The sequence below is a fragment of the Choloepus didactylus genome, chromosome 16 (assembly GCF_015220235.1).
Source record: "Choloepus didactylus isolate mChoDid1 chromosome 16, mChoDid1.pri, whole genome shotgun sequence".
Taxonomy (NCBI): domain Eukaryota; kingdom Metazoa; phylum Chordata; class Mammalia; order Pilosa; family Megalonychidae; genus Choloepus; species Choloepus didactylus.
Window position 1 is genome coordinate 21,248,553 of NC_051322.1, and position 21,754 is coordinate 21,270,306.

Sequence of the window (21,754 nt, forward strand, 5' to 3'; positions counted from 1 at the left end):
AAAATCATTGGTATGCTCACCGCAGCATTTGATAAAACTGGAGCTATTAGCACAGTGCTTACCCCAGTCTCAAAAGGTTTCATTGGTAAAAAGAATCAGAACTAAAAGCCAGGACAAATTTTTAAGCTAATTTGTGCTAACAACACTATTTGTCTTTGCTTCCTGCACTTACTATAACAGAATTAAGATAATTAGCTGAGTCACTTGAACAAACGGAATGGGCAACTTGCCGAAATCTAGTTTTTTTAGTGGAGAAGTACTTTTTATAGAGAAGTAAGATTAAGATAGTTTATATAAAAAATTAGTTAAAACTTAGAAGAATCATCATCCTTGTCATTTCACACTGCTTTTCAGATGTAACAAGCAAGTTGACTAGGCAGTGAATAAAAACATGATTGTGGTCCCAGAGAGAGAAGGTTCAGAGCATAAATCAGCCAATGATTATGATGACAAAATTAATATCAATAGGAAATCAATGTTACCCAAGTCTCAATTGTCTCTACTAATGGGAAACAAGGTCACACACTCCCAGGACCCTCCAGTCTTATTTAAATCAGTAGCTCAACCTCTCTCCTCTTCAAAGCCCATCACCAGCATCTAGAAATAGCAGGATTGACCACCCAGGGGTCTTTTTTCCCTCCCCACAGATATTAAAGTGGAAATGCAACAGAACAGTAAAATGGTTAAAAGATGGCAGCACAGAGAGCAGTGGAAGCTAGTCAGTCCCCCTGGAATGACAAGTAAATAATCTGGAATAACTGCAGAGGGACAAATGTGACCATCCACTCATCATACACCAACCTGAATTGGGAGGAATGCCCGAGATCACAGCATAAAATCTGTAAGTAACAACTGTGAACCCAAGCCAGGAGCCTCGTCCCCCAACGGCCTGAAATGAAAAGCCTCACAGTGCTAGAGAGCAGCACTCTCCAAGCAAGCGACTATAGCACAGCTGAGCTCCAACTGGGGTTTTAATTAACAAGTACTGACTGATCCCTACAAGCTACAAATCCCCAACAAGCAGACAGAGGCTTCTGGTGATGACTGACCTTGGAAAGCCTGAGGACCTCTTCAGGAGGGAAGGGAATCCTAGAGGACCAGTGCTGTCTCTGGCCGTGAACTGGCCCTGAAGGGGGGTTTCTATCCCTTTCTTGGCTCAGTGGAGAAAGCCTTGGCCATTTTCAGTTCCCAGATCTCTGACCCAGACAAGGGTGGAGATAGCAGAATCAGAGACTATTCAAATGCTAATGACCTCTCCTAGGGGGTGTATCTTCCCTAAGAGAAAGAAGGTAGGGCCAAGCTCTACCATTCGCCTTCCATTCAGAACCAGACCCCAGAGCCTAGGGGAAACAGCCACAGGCCATACCTCCATACCAGTCTGGAGCTACAGGGTGTATCAGTCTTTTAAGACACCCTCAGGGAAACGGATACTAGTGCCTCCTTCCAAGACCTGAGCCCATTCTGGTCTGGGAAAACCTGACTGGGGTAACCAAGGAAACAAAATGCCTAGACAACAGAAAACTACAACCTACACTAAGAAAAATGAAGTTTTGGCCCAAAGGAACAAACTTGCAGTCGAACTGAGATACACTTCAGCTGAGATATAGGAATTTAAACAACTAATGCTACATCAATTCAACAGGTTTAGGGAATACATGGCAAAAGAGATGAAGTGTATAATGAAAACACTGGGCAAATATAAGGGAGAAATCAAAAGTCCAAAAAACAAACTGGCAGAATCCATGGAAATGAAAAGTATAACACAAGAGATGAAAGACACGATGGAGAAAGACACAGCAGATCTCAAGAGGCAGAAGAAAACACTCAGGAACTGGAGAACAAGGCACCTGAAAGCCTACACAAAAAAGAATGGAAAAATATGAGCAATGACTCTGGGAATTGAATGATAACACGAACCATAGGCATGTATGTGTCATGAGTGTCCCAGAAGAGAAGGGAAAAGGAGAAGCAATAACAGAGGAAATAATCAATTAAAATTTCCCATCTCTTATGGAAGACATAAAATTATAGATTCAAGAAACACAAACAGAATAGATCTGAATAGGCCTACGCCAAGACATTTAATCAGATTATCAAATGTCAAAGATGAAGAGAGAATCCTGAAAGCAGCAAGAGAAAAGCAATCCATCACATACAAAGGAAGCTTGGTAAGAATATATGCAGACTTCTCAATAGAAACCATGGAGGCAAGAAGTGAGGTGATATATTTAAGATACTGAAAGAGAAAAACCAAGAATCCTATATCTGGCAAAACTATCCTTCAGATATGAGGGAAAGCTTAAAATATTCTCTGACAAACAGACAAGAGTTTGTGAACAAGAAACCTGCTCTACAGGAAACACTAAAAGAAGCACTGCAGAAGGAAAGGAAGACAGGAGTGAGAGGTTTGGAAAACAATTTTGGGAGATAGAAGCACAGCTTCACAGTGAAACCTAGGGTGTGCAATGGTATTGTTAAATGGTACAAATATGTTTTTGCATGACATAGAACAAATGAATGTCAACATTGCAAGATGTTAAAAATGGGGTGGGAAAAGGAAAAATACAATCAATGCAAACTAGAGACTATAATTAACATTGTATTATGCTTCCTTTAATATAACAAAGGCAATATACCAAAGCTAAATGCATTTGGGGGGATGGGGAATAGGGGAAGGGTATGGGACTCCTGGCAGTGGTAATACTGTCTAATTCTTTATTCTACTTTAGGTTAATGCTAGTTTTCCTTCTGGTGTATCCTAGCTGTCATTTTTTTTTTATTTTTTATTTTGTCTATCTTCTTTGACTCTTCCTCCTCCTCTGTGGAAGAAATGGAGATGCCCTTACATAGATAGTGGTGATGGTGGTGAACGCATAAATATGTGATTATACAGGGAACCATCGATTGTATACTTAGGACAAAAAGTATGGTGGGTGAATAAAACCATTGTAAAAAAAATGGGCTGATGAAAAAACCTTGAGTGCACTATATTGAGTGAGGTAAGTCAGACACATAAGGACAAATATTGTATAGTTTCATTGATATGAATTATAATATGTAAACTCATAGACATGAAATATAAGTTACCAGGATACAGAATGAAACTAAAGAATGGGGAGTGGTTGCTTATTATGAGCAGAATGTTCAACTAGGTTGAACCTACATGTTAGGAAATGGACAGAAGCGACGGTAGCATGTTATTGTGAGAATAACTAACAGTGCTGAATGGTGTGTGAATGTGATGGAAGGGGGAAGCTTCAAGTCACGTATATCACCAGAAGGAAAGCTGGAGGTTAAAACATGGGAATGTATAAAACAGTGAATCTTGTGGTGGACAATGTCCATGATTAACTGTACAAATATCAGGAATCTCTTTCATAAACTAGAACAAATGTATGACACTATAACTAGAAGTTAATGATAGGGGTGTATATAGGGAAAAAATACACCTTTTGCAAACTATGTATTATAGTTAGTAGTGTTTTAACATTCTAATACTATACCAATACTATGAATAATGGAGGGGGGTTGGTTACAGGTATGGGAGGATTTGAGTTTTTTTTCTGGAGTAATAAAAATGTTCTAAAAATTGAAAAAATTGTAATGGATGCACAGCTGTATGATGGTACTGTGGGCAACTGATTGTGCACTTTGTTCATACGCCATACAATCATCCAAAGATCCAATCTCAAATTTTAAATGGTGCTGGGGGAACTGGATATCCATATGCAAAACAATGAAAGAGCACCCCTATCTTACATAAATATGAACTCAAAATGGATCAAAGACCTCAGTATAAGAGCCAGGACCATAAACTCCTAGAAGAAAATATCAGGAAGCATCTTCAAGATCTTGTGGTAGGAGGTGGTTTCTTAGACCTTATACCCAAAACACAAGCAACAGAAGAAAAAACAGATAAATGTGACCTCATCAATATTGAATACTTTTTTGCTTCAACAGCCTCTGTCAAGAGGTTGAAAATGCAGCCTACTTAATGGGAGAAAATATTTGGAAACCACAAATCAGGTAAGAGTTTAATATATAAAGGGATCCTAAAACTCAACAATAAAAACAACCCCCAATTTTAAAAATGAGCAGAAGAGAAGGAGACATTTTCCCAAACATATACAAGTAGCTAAAAAGCAAATGAAAAGATGTTCAACACCACTAGCTATTAGGGAAATGCAAATTAAACCTACAATGAGATATTCTACACCTACTGGACTGGCCACTATTTAAAAAACCCAGAAAACTGCAAGAGTTGGAAAGGATGTGGAGAAATAGGAACACTTACTGTTGTTGGGAATGAAGAATGGTACAGCAGCTGTGGAAGACAATTTGGCAATTCCTCAGGAAGCTAAGTATAGATCTGCCATAAAATCTGGCACTCCCACTACTAAGTATATATCCAGAAGAAGAGAAAGTAGGGACACAGACATTTGCACATCGTTCATAATACCATTACTTACAATTGCCAAAAGATGCAAACAACCCAGGTGTCCATCAAACAATAAATGGATAAACAAAGTGGTATATACATACAATGAAAATGCAGTTGTAAGAAAAAATGAAGTCATGACATGTGATGAGTGAAATATGTGAGACAGAAAAGGACAAGGGTCATATTAACAAACTCATGGTGTTAATATATAGAACACAGGTCAAAAGAAGAATGGGGAGCTGATTCTTACTTTGTGAAGAATATGTAAAGGTTGGTTGTAAATGTTTAGAAATGGATGGATGTGATGGGAGCAAATTATGGTGTGTGTAACTAACACTGATGATATGTGGTTGAAAGGGAAAGTTTAGGGTCATGTATGTCACTAGAAGGAAAGCCAGAGGATAAAACATAGGAGCATTTATCATAGTAAACCCTCTTCAGGGTGAAAATATTTTAGAATTGATTGTGGTGCTGAATGCACAACTCTGTGAATATACTAGAAGATACTGATTGCACAGTTTAAATGGTATGGTAAGTGAATTTATCTCAATAAAACTGCATTAAAAGGAAAAAAAAAAGCTAAATCTTAGAAAATGGTAACCAGTGTTCTCCAGCCTTCCTTAGCAGGTGAGATTTAGGTAAGACAAAAAGAAGACATTTTAAATGGGGGTTAAACATAGAAAGGCTCACCAAAGTAACAGAATCTCCTTCTTTGGCATTTTAATAAGTCAATCAGAAAGAGAATTTGCTGCTGGGACAATTATGCAAAGATGAATACTAAAAGATTTATCACATTCCTGTTTTTAAAAGTGAAAAGCAGGAAATAATTTAAATGTCCATCAAAAGAGGATTGGTTTAAAAAGTTTCAGAATTGCATTTAGCCATTTAAAAAGCTAGAGATATAGATTTGACCCAGAAAGCTGTTTCCAACTTCTTGTTGGATGAAAAAAAAAAATCAAATGCATCCCTATAAAATTATATATATTTTATAAGCACTCATTTGTGTAGAACACTCACCAAAGTGTTATATAGTATTTTTCTCTGGGAGGATTGCTAGTTATTACTTAAAAGCCACATATAATCTCTAGCTGAGGATTTATTTCTAAAATAGAATTAAATCCAAGATATAGATAATATACTTAGATTCAGTTTAAGATTTTAGATTTCAGGTCCTCAGGAGGGTTGTTTAGGCTGGCCCTGTTAATAAGAATTAGAACTTCCTGACATAAACATTTGTAATGAATCTATTATCATGTAAATTTATTTTATAAATTTAGTATTTTTTTTCTTAACATCTCTCTGGTTCCAGAATCTTCCATATAACTTGAAAGTTAATCCTCAGGGGGTCCAAGAAGGTGGTTTAGAAGAGACAGAGCAAAATTCTCGTCTGTGAAAATCACTAGATAAAAGACAAAAGTGTCTCCAGGTTCCACCTGCTGGGCAGGGACTTCTACACCCTTAGTGACTGTACTTGGAGAAACCAAGAGACTGTTCGGAGATGGGTAAGTGTTCAACCCGGAAAACCGCAGGGGATCGGGCAGCAGGAGCCCCAGTCCAGTGAAGTGGGCAGTACCTTCCACACCCTGGGCACCTGCCTCAGTTCTTGGCCTGGGTTGGTAACCCTAGGCAGAGCCACAGCCAAGATCCCCTGTGCCAGAGACTGGCTGTTGCAGGAGGCAGTCAATCACGGAAGGGAGTAGCTTTCCACGCCTGAGCAGCCATCTTTGCAGCAGGCTGGGAGACACCCCTTTGCAGCACCATGGCCGAGAGCTTCCTTGAGGGAATTTGGGATTCGGCTGGCTTGTGACAATATCCACTCTACCGCCATGGAAGTCCATGGTGTGCAAAGTCTAGAGGTAGGGGTGCCACATGGGATTGGGGGAGGGCTCCTAGACTTTCCAAGGACTTGTGGGCCCATGGCAGAGAGGGACTGTGGAGAATCTGAGCTGAAGGGATAGACATGTTCTGCAGCCCTAGGAATGGCTAGGACTACTATATCCTGGAGTGGACTCCCTGCCAAACTGCACAGGGCATGCCCCCCCCACCCACAGGGTTGGCAGTCCCAACTGCACACAGAAAAGTCGTGGACTGCTTGGACCTCTAAACCATTTGGGCTCTCAGTACATAGACGAAGTTAGGGAGAACTGGCTTAAGGGTAAGAGGTGGCTCAAGAGTGCCATCTGCTGGTAGGTTGGAAAGTGCACTCCACCAAGCTGTTGCTCTGTCAAATTATAGATAGTTGTTTAAATAAGCCTGCATATCCTAAAAGAACCCTATCACAATAAGCAAATGCCAAGAGGCCTAAAACAAGAGATTATAAAGCATATGAAGAAACCAGACGATATGGATAACCCAAATGGCAAAATTAAAACCCAGAGGAGACACAGAAATTTGAGCAATTAAAGAAGTACTCACAAATACCAGTATCATGGCTCAGGATATAAAGGACATGAAAGAGCATAAAGAAGAATTTGCCAGAGTAAGTAAAAAAAAAAAAAAAGATCTTATGGAAATAAAGGATCTTTTTAATTTGATCAACAGTATAACACCAGATTTGAAGAAGCAGAGGAATGAACAAAGATAGTGTGTTGGAAAGTGAAAGCACAAAAGAATGAATGATGAAAAAAATAAAAAAATTTGAAATGGGTCTCAGGGAAATGATGGACAACATGAAGCCCACAAATATAAGAATCACTGGTGTTCCCAAAGGGGAAGGGAAGGGTAGAGGACTCGGAAGAGTATTCAAAGACATTGTTGGGGACAACTTCCCAACCCTGCTAGATGACACAGATATGCAAATCAAAGATGCTCAACTAACTCCATCTGATCAGATTGTCAAATGCTTTAGAAAAGGAGAAAGTTCTGAAAGCAGCAAGAGAGAAGTGATTCAGTATATACAAGGGAAACAACATAGACTGAGTAGTGAACTACTCAGTGGCCACCATGGAGGTAAGAAGGAGGTGGTATGACACATTTAAAATGCTGAAAGAGAAAAAATGCCAAACAAGAATTCTTTATCCAGCAAAGTTCCCCTACAAAAAAATTTCACAGACAAAAAAAGCGCTGACAGAATTTGCTAACAAGAGACCTGTGCTACAAGAAATACTAAAGGGAGCTCTACCAGCTGAGAAAAAAAGCAAGGAGAGGGGTCTGGAGAAGGGCACAGAACTGAAGAGCTTTAGTAAGGGTACCTTAAAGGAAATAGAGATGGGGGAAAAATACATCTGACAAATAAAAACCAAAGGATAAGATGGCTGATTCAAGAACTGCCCTCACAGTAATAACATTGAATGGGAATGGATTAAACTCCCCAATTAAAAGATACAGATTAGCAGAATGGATTTAAAAATATGAACCATCAATATGTTGCCCACAAGAGACTCATCTTAGGCACAGAGACACTGAAAGGATGGAAAAAAAATTCATGCAAGCTACAGCCAAAAGACAGCAGGGGTAGCAATATTAATCTCAGATAAAATGGACTTTAAATGCAAGAATGTCATAAGAGACAAGGAAGGGCATTATCTAATAATAAAAGGTACAATTCAACAAGAAGAAATAGCAATCATAAATGCTTATGAACCCAATCAAGGTGCTCTGAAGTACAGGACACAATCATTGAAGGAAGCAATAGATGTTTCCACAATAATGGTGGGAGACTTCAGTACATCACTCTCTCTCATAGATAGATCAACCAGACAGAGGACCAACAAGGAAACAGAACCCAAACCATGTGATAAATGAATTAGACTTAACAGACATACATAGAACATTACATCCCAAATCACCAGGATACACATTCTTCTCTAGTACTCATAGAACTTTCTTCAGCATAGAGCATATGCTAGGCCACAAAACAAGCCTCAATAAATTTAAAAAGACTGAAATTATTCAAAGCACATTCTCTGATCACAGTGGACTACAACTGGAAGTCAATAACTACCAAAGATCTACAACATTCACAAATATCTGGAGGTTAAACAACAAACTTCTAAACAATCAGTGGGTCAAAGAAGAAATTGGAGAGAAATTGCTAAATATCTAGAGACGAATGAAAACGAGAACACAACATATCAAAACTTAGAGGATGCAGTGAAGGTGGTATTGAGAGGGAACTTTATAGTTCTAAATGTATACATTAAAAAGGAAGAAAGAGCTAAAATCAGAGAACTAATGGGACAACTGAAGAAGACTGACAACGAACAGCAAACTAATCCTAAAGCAAGTAGAAGAAAAGAAATAACAAGGATAAAAGCAGAAATAAATGACAGAACAAAAAAAGTTGGTTCTTTGAGAAGAGCAACAAGATTGATAAGCCCTTAGCCAGAATGACAAAATCAAAAAGAGAGAAGACCTAAATAAACAAAATAATAAATGAGGGGACATTACTGTGGACCCTGAAGAAATTTAAAAAATCATAAGAGGATACTATGAACACTGTTATGCCAAAAAAACTAGATAATTTAGAGGAAACTGATAGTTTTCTGGAAACTAATGAACAACCTAGACTGTCCATAGAAGAAACAGAAGACATCAACAAACCAATCACAAACAAAAAGAGCCAGTCAGTCATCAAAAAGCTTCCCACAAATAAAAGCCCAGGAGCCAGATGGCTCCACAGGGGAATTCTACCCAACTTTCCAAAAAGTGATACCAATCCTACTTAAATGCTTTCAAACAATTGAAGAAAATGGAACACCACCTAACTCATTTTAAGAAGCCAACATCACTCTAATACCAAAACCAGATAAAGATGCTACAAGAAAGGAAAACTACAGGCCAATCACCCTAATGAATATACATGCAAAAATTCTCAACAAAATACTTGCAAATCAAATCCAAAGACACTTTAAAAAAAATCATACACCATGACCATGTGGGGTTCATTCCAAGCATGCAAGAATGGTTCAACATAAGAAAATCAATGTAATACAAACATGTTAACAAATCAAAAGGGAAAAATCAAATGATCACCTCAATAGAAGCTGAAATTCAGCATTCTTTTTTGACAAAAACACTTCAAAAGGTAGGAATTTTCCTCAATATGTTGCAGGACATATATGAAAACCCACAGCCAGCATAGTTCTCAATGGCAAAGGACTGAAAGCCTTCCCTCTAAGATCAGGAATAAGACAAGGATGCCCACTGTCACCACAATTATTCAACATTACGCTAGAGGTTTTAGCCAGAGCATTCTGGCAAGACAAAGAAATAAAAGGCATCCTGATTGGAAAGGAAGAAGGAAAAGGAAAATTGTCATTATTTGCAGATATGATCTTATATTTGGAAAACCCTGAGAAATCAATGACACAGCTACTTAAGCTAATAAATTCAGCAAAGTGGCGGGATATAAGATTAATGCACAAAAGTCAATAATGTTCCTATACACCAGAAATGACCTAACTGAAGAGTCACTCAAGAAAAAGATTCCATTCTCAATAGCAACTTATAAAATCAAGTACCTAGGAATAAACTTAACCAAGGATGTAAAAGACCTCTACACAGAAAATTACGTAACTTTACTAAAAGAAATAGAAGGGGACCTAAAGAGATGGAAAAATATTCTGTGTTTTTGGATAGGAAGGCTAAGCGTCATTAAGATGTCAATCCCACCCAAACTGATCTACAGATTCAATGCAATTCCAATTAAAATTCTAACAACCTACTTTGTTGACTAAGAAAAGCTAGTTACCAAATGTATTTGGAAGGGAAAGATGCCTCAAATTGCTAAAAACATTCTAAAAAATAAAAAAGAAGTGGGGGACTTACAATTCCTGACTTTGACGCTTACTATAAAGCCACAGTAGTCAAAACAGCATGGTTTTGGCACAAAGATAGACATATTGATCACTGGAATCATATTGAGATTTTGGAAATAGACCCCCAGATCTTACGGTCAACTGATTTTTGATAAGGCCCCCAAATCCACTGAACTGGGACATAACAGTCTCTTCAACAAATGCGGCTGGGAGAACTGGATATGCATCTCCAAAAGAACGAAAGAGGACCCCTACCTAACACCCTACACAAAAATGAACTCAAATTGGATTAAAGGCCTCAATATAAGAGACAGTAGAGGGCAAGATTTCGGAGTGGTGAGGCATGGAATTTAATCTCTCCTCTAGGGTAGCTTGGTAATTACCCAGGAACTGTTAGAAACAGTGCTTTCAGGGTCTTCAGTGACAAGTCACACATCGTACACAAGTTTCAAATAGGTGGAAAAACTGAGATCACAGCAAAATCTGTAAGCTCCCTGAACCAGAGGTCAGGCATCCCTCCCTGCCCAGACCCCACGGACTGTCTTGCAGCTGGCTTCCTGAAAGGAAAAAAAAAAAAATCTGTTGGGAGCAAGAAGTGGGGCTCAACCCAGCCTCAACCACAAAATTAATTAACTTTTGGAGCTGGGGGTGCCAAAGAAGTGCTGGGCACCAGGAAGGGGGGGGAGGCACATAAAAGCAGACACCCTTTCCTTGGCTCCAAAAAGCCATTTTTGTTTTTGTTTTTTTTTCTACATTTTGTCTCTTCTCCTTTCTCACTGACTCCTTATCTTTTTACACTACAATAGCCCCCAGCAAAGGAGGAATTGAAGCTGTTAGAGAGTAATTAACAAGATAATAGCCCAAAGCACATCTTTAAATACTCTATTCTGACACTAACAAAACTTCCAGGCTGGGGAAAGGCTTTAAAAAGGGACTTTTTTCTTTCTTCTCTTTTTTTTTTTATTTAAAGGTAACATATGTGGCTCAAAAATTTAAAGTTAACACATGTGGTTATTTTCTATCAGACAGTCCAAGCTGAGGGTCTAGGCTAGTCTTGGGGGGAGACGGAGTACCCAGAACTTCTTTGAATTTCAGATTCACTTCTGAAGAAAGTCTCCACACCAGTCTTTAATTGGCAACTCAGGCTACCACAGAATTAAGCTGGAGTTGCCCCAAAGAGGAGAGGGGAGAAGGGAATAGTGTCCCTGGGAGACAGCTGGAGTTCTTAGGATTGAGAGAGTAGAGGGAGGTCCAGCTCAATTGGCAGCCGCCTTCTGGGAACTCAGACCCCAGATAATGGAAATCAGAAACCAGTTTCAGTCAGCCATGCCTCTGACAGGATCAGAGTCACCAGAACTAAAGGCACTGCACCTCCTTACATGGATATGGGAGCTACAGGCTGGCAAGTGCCACCTGCTAGACAGGATAGGAAAAGCACCAAGCCTAGAGACCTCACAAGAGAGTCTCATTCTAAGGGAAACTCCATATCCTCCTCCTGAGATCTGGGCCTCTCTAGACCAGGAAAACATGACTGGGATCAACCATATCTGAGGAGACCCTCTCACAAAAAGGCTACAAACAGGCAGGGCAAGAAACAGAAAAACAAGAGGTGAAAAATTCTGATGAACTAAACAGAACTTAAGTTCCAGGTCTAGAATAAGTTGAACTGAATACCAAAGGTTAGAGAACAAAGCCAACCAACAAGAAAACCCCTAGGTAAAAGAGTGAAAACAAGCTCCAGAATAAACTAATCAAGGAAACCAGATGCCTAGACAACTTAAGATAACGAGCCATACTAGGGAACACAAAAATATGGACCAGCCAAAAGAACAAACCAAAAGTTCAACCAAGATCCAGGAGTTGAGGCAAATAATGCTAAATCAATTCAATATGCTGAGCGAAGATATGGCAAAATAGATGAAGGATATAAAGATGACACTGGATGACCACGAAGAAGAATTCACAAAGTTGAAAAAACAAATGGCAGAATTTATGGGAATGAAGGCTACAATGGAGGAGGTGAAAAACACAATGGAGGGATACGACAGTAGATTTGAATAGGCAGAAGAGAAAGGATCAGTGAACTGGAAGACAAAGACATTTGAATTCATCCACACAAAGAACAGATGGTAAAAAGAATGAAAAAATACAAGCAGAGTCTTAGGGAGCTAAGTGACAACATGAAGCACACAAATATACATGTTATCAGTATCCCAGAAGGAAGAGAGGGGAAAAGGGGCAGAAAGAGTAATAAAAGAAATATTCACTGACAATTTCCCAACTCTTATGAAAGACAGAAAATTTCAGATTCAAGAAGTACAGCACATCCCAAACAGAAAAGATCCCAATAGACTTACTCCAAGATACTGATCAGATTGTCCAATGTCGAAGACAAAGAGAGAATTCTGAAAGCAGCAAGAGAAAAGCTATCCATCACGTACAAGGGAAGCTTGATAAGACTGTACAGATTTCTCTGCAGAAACCATGGAGGTGAGAAGATTAAGATATGAAAGAGAAAAACTGCCAACCAAGAATTATATATCTGGCAAAATTGTCCTTCACAAATGAGGGAGAGATTAAAATATTTTCAGACATACAGACACAGAGTTTGTGGATAAGAGAACAGCACTAAAAGAAATACTAAAGGGAGTGCTACAGGCTGATAGGAAAAGACAGGAGAGAGAGGTTTGGAGAGAGTGTAGAAATGAAGACTATGAGGAAGAGTAAAAGGGGAGAGAGGAAAAAATAAGATATGAATGATTGTATAGATCAAGGGATGGATAGCATAATATTGTGTGATGGTAACACAATATTGTAAGTACACTGAACAAAGATGTCTGTGAGTAAAGCTGGAAGAGGTGGGACAGGGGAATGCATGACACCAGAAGGAAAGAAAGATGATAAAGACTGGGACTGTATAACTTAGCAAAACTGGAGTGGCCAATGACTTACTAAATGTACAAATATAAAAATGTTCTCACGTGGGAGAACAAATGAATGTCAACCATGCAGTGTGTTGAAAATGGGATGGTATTGGGGAAAAAACAAAGTAAACTGGAGTCTATGGTCAACAGTAACACTGTAATATGCTTCCATTAAATGTAACAAAGGCAATATACCAAAGCTAAATGTGTATGAGGGGAATATAAGGGAGGAATATGAGATTCTTGGTAGTGGTGGTGTTTTCTGTCCTTACTATTACATTGTATTTTACGACATTTTATTTTTCTTTTTATTATCTTGTTTTATTCACTAAAAAAAACAAAAACAAAAACTTTTCATAGTAATCAATATGTTCAAGTGCTGACTGTGATGATAAATGTACAACTATATGATGATACCATGAACAACTGATTGTATGCTGTGGATAATTGTATAGTATGTGAATATATCTCTCTAAAATTGTAGGAAAAAATGTAAATAGGGATAAAAGTGTTGGAGAAAACATGTTAATGAGGAGGCAGAACAGTGTAGCCTTTCTGGATGTCAGTGTGGTGGTTCCACAAGGAGCTAAGTATGTGGGTGCCATGAGGTCCCTCAACCTCATTATGGGGTATGTACTTGGAAGATCTGAGAGCAGAGACATGAATGAACATTTGCACACTGGTGTTTATGGAGGCAGTATTCATAATCTGCAATGGGTGGAGGTGGCCTAAGGGCACAGTGACTGAGGAACAGAATGGTGAACTGTGGTGTATGCATACAATGGAACACTGAGCAACCACGAGAAAGAATGAAGCTGTGAGACTCACAACTAGGTAAATGGATCCTGTAGACAGCATTTTGAGTGAAGTACACCAGAGACAAAGGCAAACAATATAATGCCTCACCAGTGTGGACTAATTATAATGTGTAAATTCAGAACTGAATCTAAAAGCACAGACTTTCAGGGGAAACGATTAGTGTAATCGTCTCTAGATTGTAAGCTCTTACAGCAGTGAAATCTACCCCTGAAATGTAGTGGCTAACTCTGAGATGCTGATCCCTTTGCATATAACCTGACTGGTCTCTGGAACACTGAGTATCTGTGTTACACCTGAAACTCGGAGCCAGAGCTCAGCAGATATGAATGTCAGTATTAGCGCATACAGCAACTGTAAAAAAAAAAAAAGAAAAAAGAAAAAAAAAAGCTGAAAGAGTCCAGACTTCAACTTGAGATATGAATGAAGTAGATCTGGTTAAGACTAAGGCAAATCAGGCCAAAGGGTAAAGGTCAAAACTGTGTTTTAAAACTTCAACTTTCATAGGAGACCAAGGGAAAAGATATTTGGTACAGGATCTATATTTTCTAAACAATATAACTTCTACAATCAGTTGGTTCAAACACCATAATTACATAGAACTTTGAATAGGAAGTTGGATAGGTTAGGTTTGTATGGGTTAGAGTGAAATAGCAACACATCCCAAAGTAATTTGGGCAGAGAATAAAAATATATATGCAGGGCCCCCCTGAGGAGCTGGGGGAAAATACAGAGGTGTTGGACTTCCTCACCTGGATTGTTGCTGATGTTCTGCAAACACTGAGGACTGGTGGTTTGGTATAATAAGCCTTCTATCTTGGGACTTGCCCTTATGAAGCTCATTACTGCAAAGGAGAGGCTAAACCTGCTTATAATTGTGCCTAAGTGTGTCCCCCTGAGTACCTCTTTGGTGCTCAGATGTGGCCCTCTCTCTCTAGCTAAGCCACCTCAGCAGGTGAACTCATTGCCCTCCTCCCCCTACATAGGACCTGACTCTCAGGGATGAACCTGGCCCTGGCATCCTGGGACTGAGAACATGTTCTTGACCAAAAGGGGAATGTGAAATGAAACAAAAGTTTCACTGGCTTAGAGATTTCAAACGGAGTTGAGAGGTCACTCTGGTGGACATTCTTACACACTATATAGATAACCCTTTTTAGGTTTTAATGTATTAGAATAGCTAGAAGTAAACACCTGAAACTATTAAACTTCAACTCCGTAGCCTGGAATCTTGAGGATGATTGTATAACAATGTAGTTTACAATGGGTGACTATGATTGTGAAAACCTTGTGGATCGCACTCCCTTTATCCAGTTTATGGTGGAGGAGTAGAAAGATGGGGACAAAAACTAAACGAAAAATAGGGTGGGAGGGGGGGATGACTTGGGTGTTCTTTTTTACTTTTAGTTTTTTATTCTTATTTTGATTCTGGTGTAAGGAAAATGTTCAAATATAGATTGGGGTGAAGGCATAACTATATGATGGTACTATGAACAGCTGATTGTACACCATGGAAGACTGTATGGTATATGAATATATCTCAATAAAACTGAATTTAATTTAAAAAAAAAAAACAAATGAACCAGAAAGAAAAAAAAGAGTACCATAAAATTCCTAGAAGATAATGTAGGGAAACATCTTCAAGACCTTGTATTAGGAGGTTGCTTCTTAGACTTCACACCCGAAGCACAAACGAGAGAAAAAGAGATAAATGGTAACTCCTCAAACTTAATTGTCAAAAAGGTAAAGAGGCAATCAACTCAATGGGAAAAACTATTTGGAAACCATGTATCTCACAAAAGACTGATATCTTGCATATATAAAGAAATCCTACAACTCAAACAGCCCAATTATAAGATGGGCAAAGAGATGAAAAGACATTTCTCTGGAGAGGAAATACAAATGGCTAAAAAACACGGGAAAAAATGTTCATCTTCAGTCACTGTAAGGGAGATGCAAATCAAGGACACAATGAGAAATCATCTCACACCAATCAGAATGGCTGCTGTTAAACAAATAGGAAATTACAAATGCTAGAAAGCATGTGGAGAAATTGGAACTCTTATTCATTGCTGCTGGGACTGTATAATGGTACAGCTACTCTGGAGAGCAGTTTGGAGGTTCCTCAGAAAACTAGATATCAAGTAACCCTATGATCCAGTAATTTCACTTCTCATTATATACCCAGAAGATCTGAAAGCAGTGACATGAACAGATATTTGCACAACAATGTTCATAGTGGTGGTGTTCACAATTGCCAAGAGATGGAAACAATCCAAATGTCCTTCAACAGAAGAGAGGATAAACAAAATGTGGTATATACACCCAGTGGAATACTATGCAGCAGTAAGAAGGAATGAGGTCGTGAAACATGACAGTATGGATGAACCCTGAAGACATAATGCTGAATAAAATAAGCCAGACACAAAAGGAGAGATACTGTATGTTACCACTAATGTGTACTCTGTGAAAAATGTAAAATAAGTGTCTTAGAAAGTAGAATATAGGGGACCTAGAGTCAGAACCTAGTAAAGGGGGAACAATCAACAAATAATGTACAGATGTGATAATGAGGGTGATCTTAATAGTATGGGAATGGTCAGGAGTGACTATGGTACATTAATGGGATTACAAGTATCAGTGACACATTGAAGGTTAACATGTTCGTAAATGGTTGTTGAAAAGCAAGTAACCCACAGAGTAGCACCACAAACCTAATTGTTAGCATGATAGAAGGTATGACACTGCTGCAGAGGGTTAAAACAGAGTGGTTTGGAAAAACTACCCATTACATATTAATGACTATATTTAATAGGAATATCTTTCCAACTCTACACTAATACTAGGGATGAATAATTAGCAGCTGATAAGAGCTCTGGGATGTATTATGTTACAGTGGAACTGTAGCCTACAGCAGCCTTGGGATTTACTCTGCTTGTTGAATTGTGCCTTGAAGGTCTTCACCTTTCTATATATACCTTGTAGTGCATAATAAGGAAAGAACTGAAAATGTGGAACCCATAACAATATTTGAAATTACCTATATGTCTGCTCGTTGAGCGGTACATCGAGAGATGACACTTTTCTGTATGTATGTTATATTTTACAATAATGGAAATGGCTAAAATTGTGGAACTGTGTTTTTGAGATTTGCTCTCTACTTGTGAAATCATACTTTGAAAATTATTACTGTTATGTATATATAGTAAAGTTCACAATAAAAAAAAGTCAATCCTCACCCTCTTGCTCTTCCCACCACATCCTTCTTTTCAAGCCAGTTCTGGCCTTCTTTGTACAAGCCTCTGTCATCAACTTCATTATTATCTCCTTTAGTCAGAAATTTGATGTCTCCATTGTCTCTGGAAAGCAAAATAATGCCCTTTCAAAAATTATCATCAGTATGGTATTATTAAAAGATATTCATTCACCCAAAACATTAGTCATCCATGAGCATTTAGAAAAGCAGTCAAAGATAACCTGATCTTCCTTCAGTCTAAGGTACAGATAACCATTCAACTGAATCACAAGTCTAACGACAATTTTATATACTTAAATTCTAAAATATTCAACCAAAGCACATGACAAAGCAGAAGAGCATCGGTAAGGCAGTGATTAACTTCCAGCACAGCACATGACAAAGAAGTACTTCTCACCTCATGTCCTCTTGGAATGAAAAAGAAGCTGGTACCTAACTTATTTAACCGAAGACAAGAGCATTAACGTCATTCATCAACGGACAAAATCATGTGAATCAACCACTGTGCAATTCTTTCAAGTCCAGATTCATAATACAATGAAATGTTCCTGATGGTTAGCTTGTTCCAGGCTCATTTTAGTCGTTTCCCCTCAAATCAGAATAGTCAGAAGTCAGGATGAGAGGATGGTTCAACATTACTTGTTGTATTTGAACTGTTTTCATGCTCCCTTAGTCCTGAAGGACCAACCTTTTAATATGGATTATGTTCCTCTTCACTCTAGACATGAACTTGGTCCTGGGTCACACAAATGTGAGTACAAGGTAATTCAAACACCAGTGTGCTCCTGGCTCTCCTCGAACTTACTTTTCCTTGCCTAAAGTAGAATGTGTTGATGCATTACTTCCTTCACCACTGAGCAGAGTGGTATAAAATCCAGTTTGTGAGGAAACAGGAATCACAAATGGCATTAAAATCAGTGTGTTAAGGAGACATGTGGGATTAATTTTAAACATTCTCTACTGGTGCTCAGTCAGCCTTGACACTAGAAATACTAAAATGAGGAACTTTTTTTCAATAAGACAAATGAAAAAATGCACTATCATAATTAGATAAAATATTAAAAGCCCACCAAGATTTGAAACCAGATAAAATAGAAGCAAGCTGATTTGCAGTCATGGTTATAAAGGAACTCAAGAGAAAAATCCCTGGAGTATCTCACAATTCATGCAAATTACAGCAAACAATCATTTCCTCAACTATGAGCAATATTTCATCTTTAGTAATTATTTTTAAATCTGTTGCAAGTACTGCCACATTATGACTGGGCATGTTTCTTCATCAGTAGGTTAACTAGTAGACTTCAAGTAACCATTAATATAATACCAGTGTATTAACACAAACTGAAACCAGATTGTTCTACTATTCAGCATGAAATGAAACGAGTATTGTAAGGATCAACCTCTCAGAGGAACACCTGGAAGCAGTAAATGGAATGAGAATCTAATACTGGGAATGTACAAACAGTTACCACACACACACACACACACACACACACACACACACACACACACACACACACACACACACACACACAGTGTGACAAATGCTGTTATTCTGAAAACACACAGATATGTACCTAAATTTAATTCTATGACTTATGCAGGTAAAAATGCTGTACTATGCTGCATAAAGGTGACTGAATAACCAAGTACACAAAATGTAATGTTTTCAACAAATCATGTAAACACTCTTTCACGAGAAATTAATATATCTGAGCTAGAATTAAATGTTTCTGGTTCCAAGAAGGATCTTAACTAATCAGTGGCACGTCAGGGAAAAGCACCTCTGTTGGGGTGGGGGGATTATTACAGGATATGCAATGGTTAAATCATAGGATAAGTTAGGAAAAGGAATTTTTATTCCCCCAGGGCTAACATTACTGCCAAGAATGCCACTATGTCTAAAGTGACACGGGGAGATTGCATTTCAGAAAATAATTGCACATCAAAATAATCCTCAGTTACAATGGGGTATGATTTTTCCTTAAGACTCCTTCAAATAACTACATTCCACCTTACATTTGTGCAGCAATTTGAGTTTTTAAAGAGCTTTAATAAACATCAGTTCAATTAATTCTCATAATAACCCTATGAGTTGTTGTGGGGAAAGTATTGTCACTCCTGTCTTACAGATTGAGTTTAGTGGCTGGCCCACAGTTCACTCAATTAGTAAATGGCAAAACTGGAACATAATCCCGTGGTTTTTCTACTTTCTAATTAACCAAAATTTTGTCTATCAAAAATTTACAACACAAAACTAAAAAGAAGTAAAGCCTGTTTACTTTTCATGAACTTTGATTACTCTGTGAACTATGGGAATGTCTCGTCCTTCAACTTTAAAAACAACTATTTCACCAGCTCTAATGGGATCTTCCAGGAAATTCGTTAGGAACAGAAGGTCTCCCCGATGGAAGGCTGGCTCCATGCTGCCACTGGAAAGAGACACAAAACAAACATCAGGACCACCTGCATTGAAAAGATGAACATTTCAAGTCATAAAAAAATACAATAAGAGTATACCAGCCAGAGTTAAACTTTAATCAAGTAAACCATATAAGCAATAAAACAGGCCAGAGTGGCTCCCTTCTGCCTACTTAAGGTGACAAGTAAGGACAGAAATTATTTAAGTATGAAAAGAGCACTAGCCAACCCCTCTACAGTTTCTTAGAAAAAGTACCAAGAACAATGTGGACTCTTTATAGTAAAAGCTGCCAATTTTTATTAAAAAAAAAAAAAGCAACTCCATCTATGAATACATTACCATTTTCATGCAGAACTGCAGGTTGGTTTGTTGTTTTTTTTAATTTTTTAAAAAACATTTTTTAAAGTCTTCCTCCAGCCCTCCTCTCAAACCACCCAATTTTCCTCTCCAGAGACAACCATTGTTATCAGTTTCTTATATATCTTTATGGTATTTTAACAGATGTGTATAAATCTTCCCTCTTTTGAAACATAAATGGCAGCATACTGTACACTCCTCTGCATCTTGCTTTTCTCAAATAAGTGCCGTGTTTTAGACAAAACCATAGTTTAAAAATTGTGCTGTACAAAATGGATGCATTGGTGGGAGATGGGGAAGTATTACTAGCTTCACAGCCTGTTCCTTACTTACAGAAGGACTCAGGCAGGATTCCCTTTAACAGAGACCTAGTCGTGAACCCATTTTCGGGTGGGGTGGGTGGGTGGGTGGGTGTGTGTGTGTGTGTGTGTGTGTGTGTGTTAGAGAGAGAGAGAGAGCTCTCCCTCTGTTCCTCTATGTCTTTGTTTCCTCAGTTTGTAATAAAATGAGCACTGGACTGGGAGGCCATCTCTGCTCACCACCACTCAGTTGGGTTGGGGTCACTGAGACCTAGAGTGACTGTGTTAATTTATTATCCAAATCAGGGCACTTCTGAGAGTGAAAAAGAGTGCTGCAAACAATATGCCAGATAGCAGGCATAAACCAGAACTGCCTCAGGCAAACCAGATGTCTGATTTCCCAGAACTGCAGATTCTTAAAGCTAGAGCAATTCTTTCATTTTATAATGTCTCCCCATCACCTAGGAGACTGACGTACATCTTCAGCCAACAAATGAGTCAACTTAGAGAGGATGAACTACCCTAAACCCAAGCTGAGGGTTGGGATAAAATTCGAACCCAAGTCTTTTGACTCCTGTAGCAGTATTCTTTTGATCATATTATAGACCAATTAAAGTCCAATTAAAAGAAATATTGAGTTTCTGATGTGAAGGTCAATAAATAATTCCACCTGATACTAACCCTAAGCCAAAAATCTTAACTGGATTCAAAGTAAATTATCATCACATAGAAGCTGAAATTATCTAAATAAAATTCATTTTATATATATCGGCTTATACTTGCTTTCTTCAGGGACCAGATATTCCCCCAATGTCTGTGTTCCTCAGAGTCCCCCATTCCTTGTGGATGTCAATGGTTTATGCTGACAAATCAAACTGCTTTAGAATTGTAAAGGATACTTTTTAAAGCAGACTTAAGTACTGAATTTCCCAATGAATGTGTGCTGTGTGATTTAAAGAGAGCCAGGATTATCTCTGATCTAGTTCTGTTTCTGCCAAAAAAAAAATGGTGACTGCCAAGTGACTTGGCCTCAAGTGCAAGAGCCCATTAAAATGTGAAAGTTTTAATTTGTTCTCTTTTTAAGCCTCAAAACTCTCGTTTCAAATGAAATCTTATCAGGAAGTATGACCACATAAAATGCATAAAAGTGACGCTGTCCCATCTGAAGCAGGACTATGGTGTCCGTAATCCATGACCGTGGTCCCTTTCTTCCTTCTAACCCATCCAATCTGTCCCCAGGGGACTCCCAGGGCATAGTGTGAACTCCAGTGACTTAGAGGTCCCCCTTCAGCTGTGTGTGTGAGCTATGCTATCCCAAGGCTTTTAAATTTTTGAAAACTATCTCCAGAAGGGTGCCCTTTGGACAGGCACACAAGGGCAGCCTGCTGAATCCTGGGCTGTGGCAGCAGGGGGGTAGACGGAAAGGTGCTAGCTTAGGAGCCAAGACCCCTGCCTGCTGGCCTTGGCTCCTGCACTGGTC

General features: G+C 38.6%; 1 protein-coding gene across 1 annotated transcript in view; it reads right to left on the reverse strand.

The window, feature by feature from the left end:
* SEC11C (SEC11 homolog C, signal peptidase complex subunit) overlaps positions 1-21,754 on the reverse strand; it is a 61,710-nt gene that overhangs the window by 636 nt on the left and 39,320 nt on the right. The window contains exons 3-4 of the mRNA XM_037806101.1: positions 19,479-19,628; positions 17,180-17,299 (exon numbers count right to left, since the gene is read on the reverse strand). Coding sequence (XP_037662029.1) covers positions 17,180-17,299; positions 19,479-19,628 — 270 coding nt within the window. The remainder of the gene's footprint in view (positions 1-17,179; positions 17,300-19,478; positions 19,629-21,754) is intronic.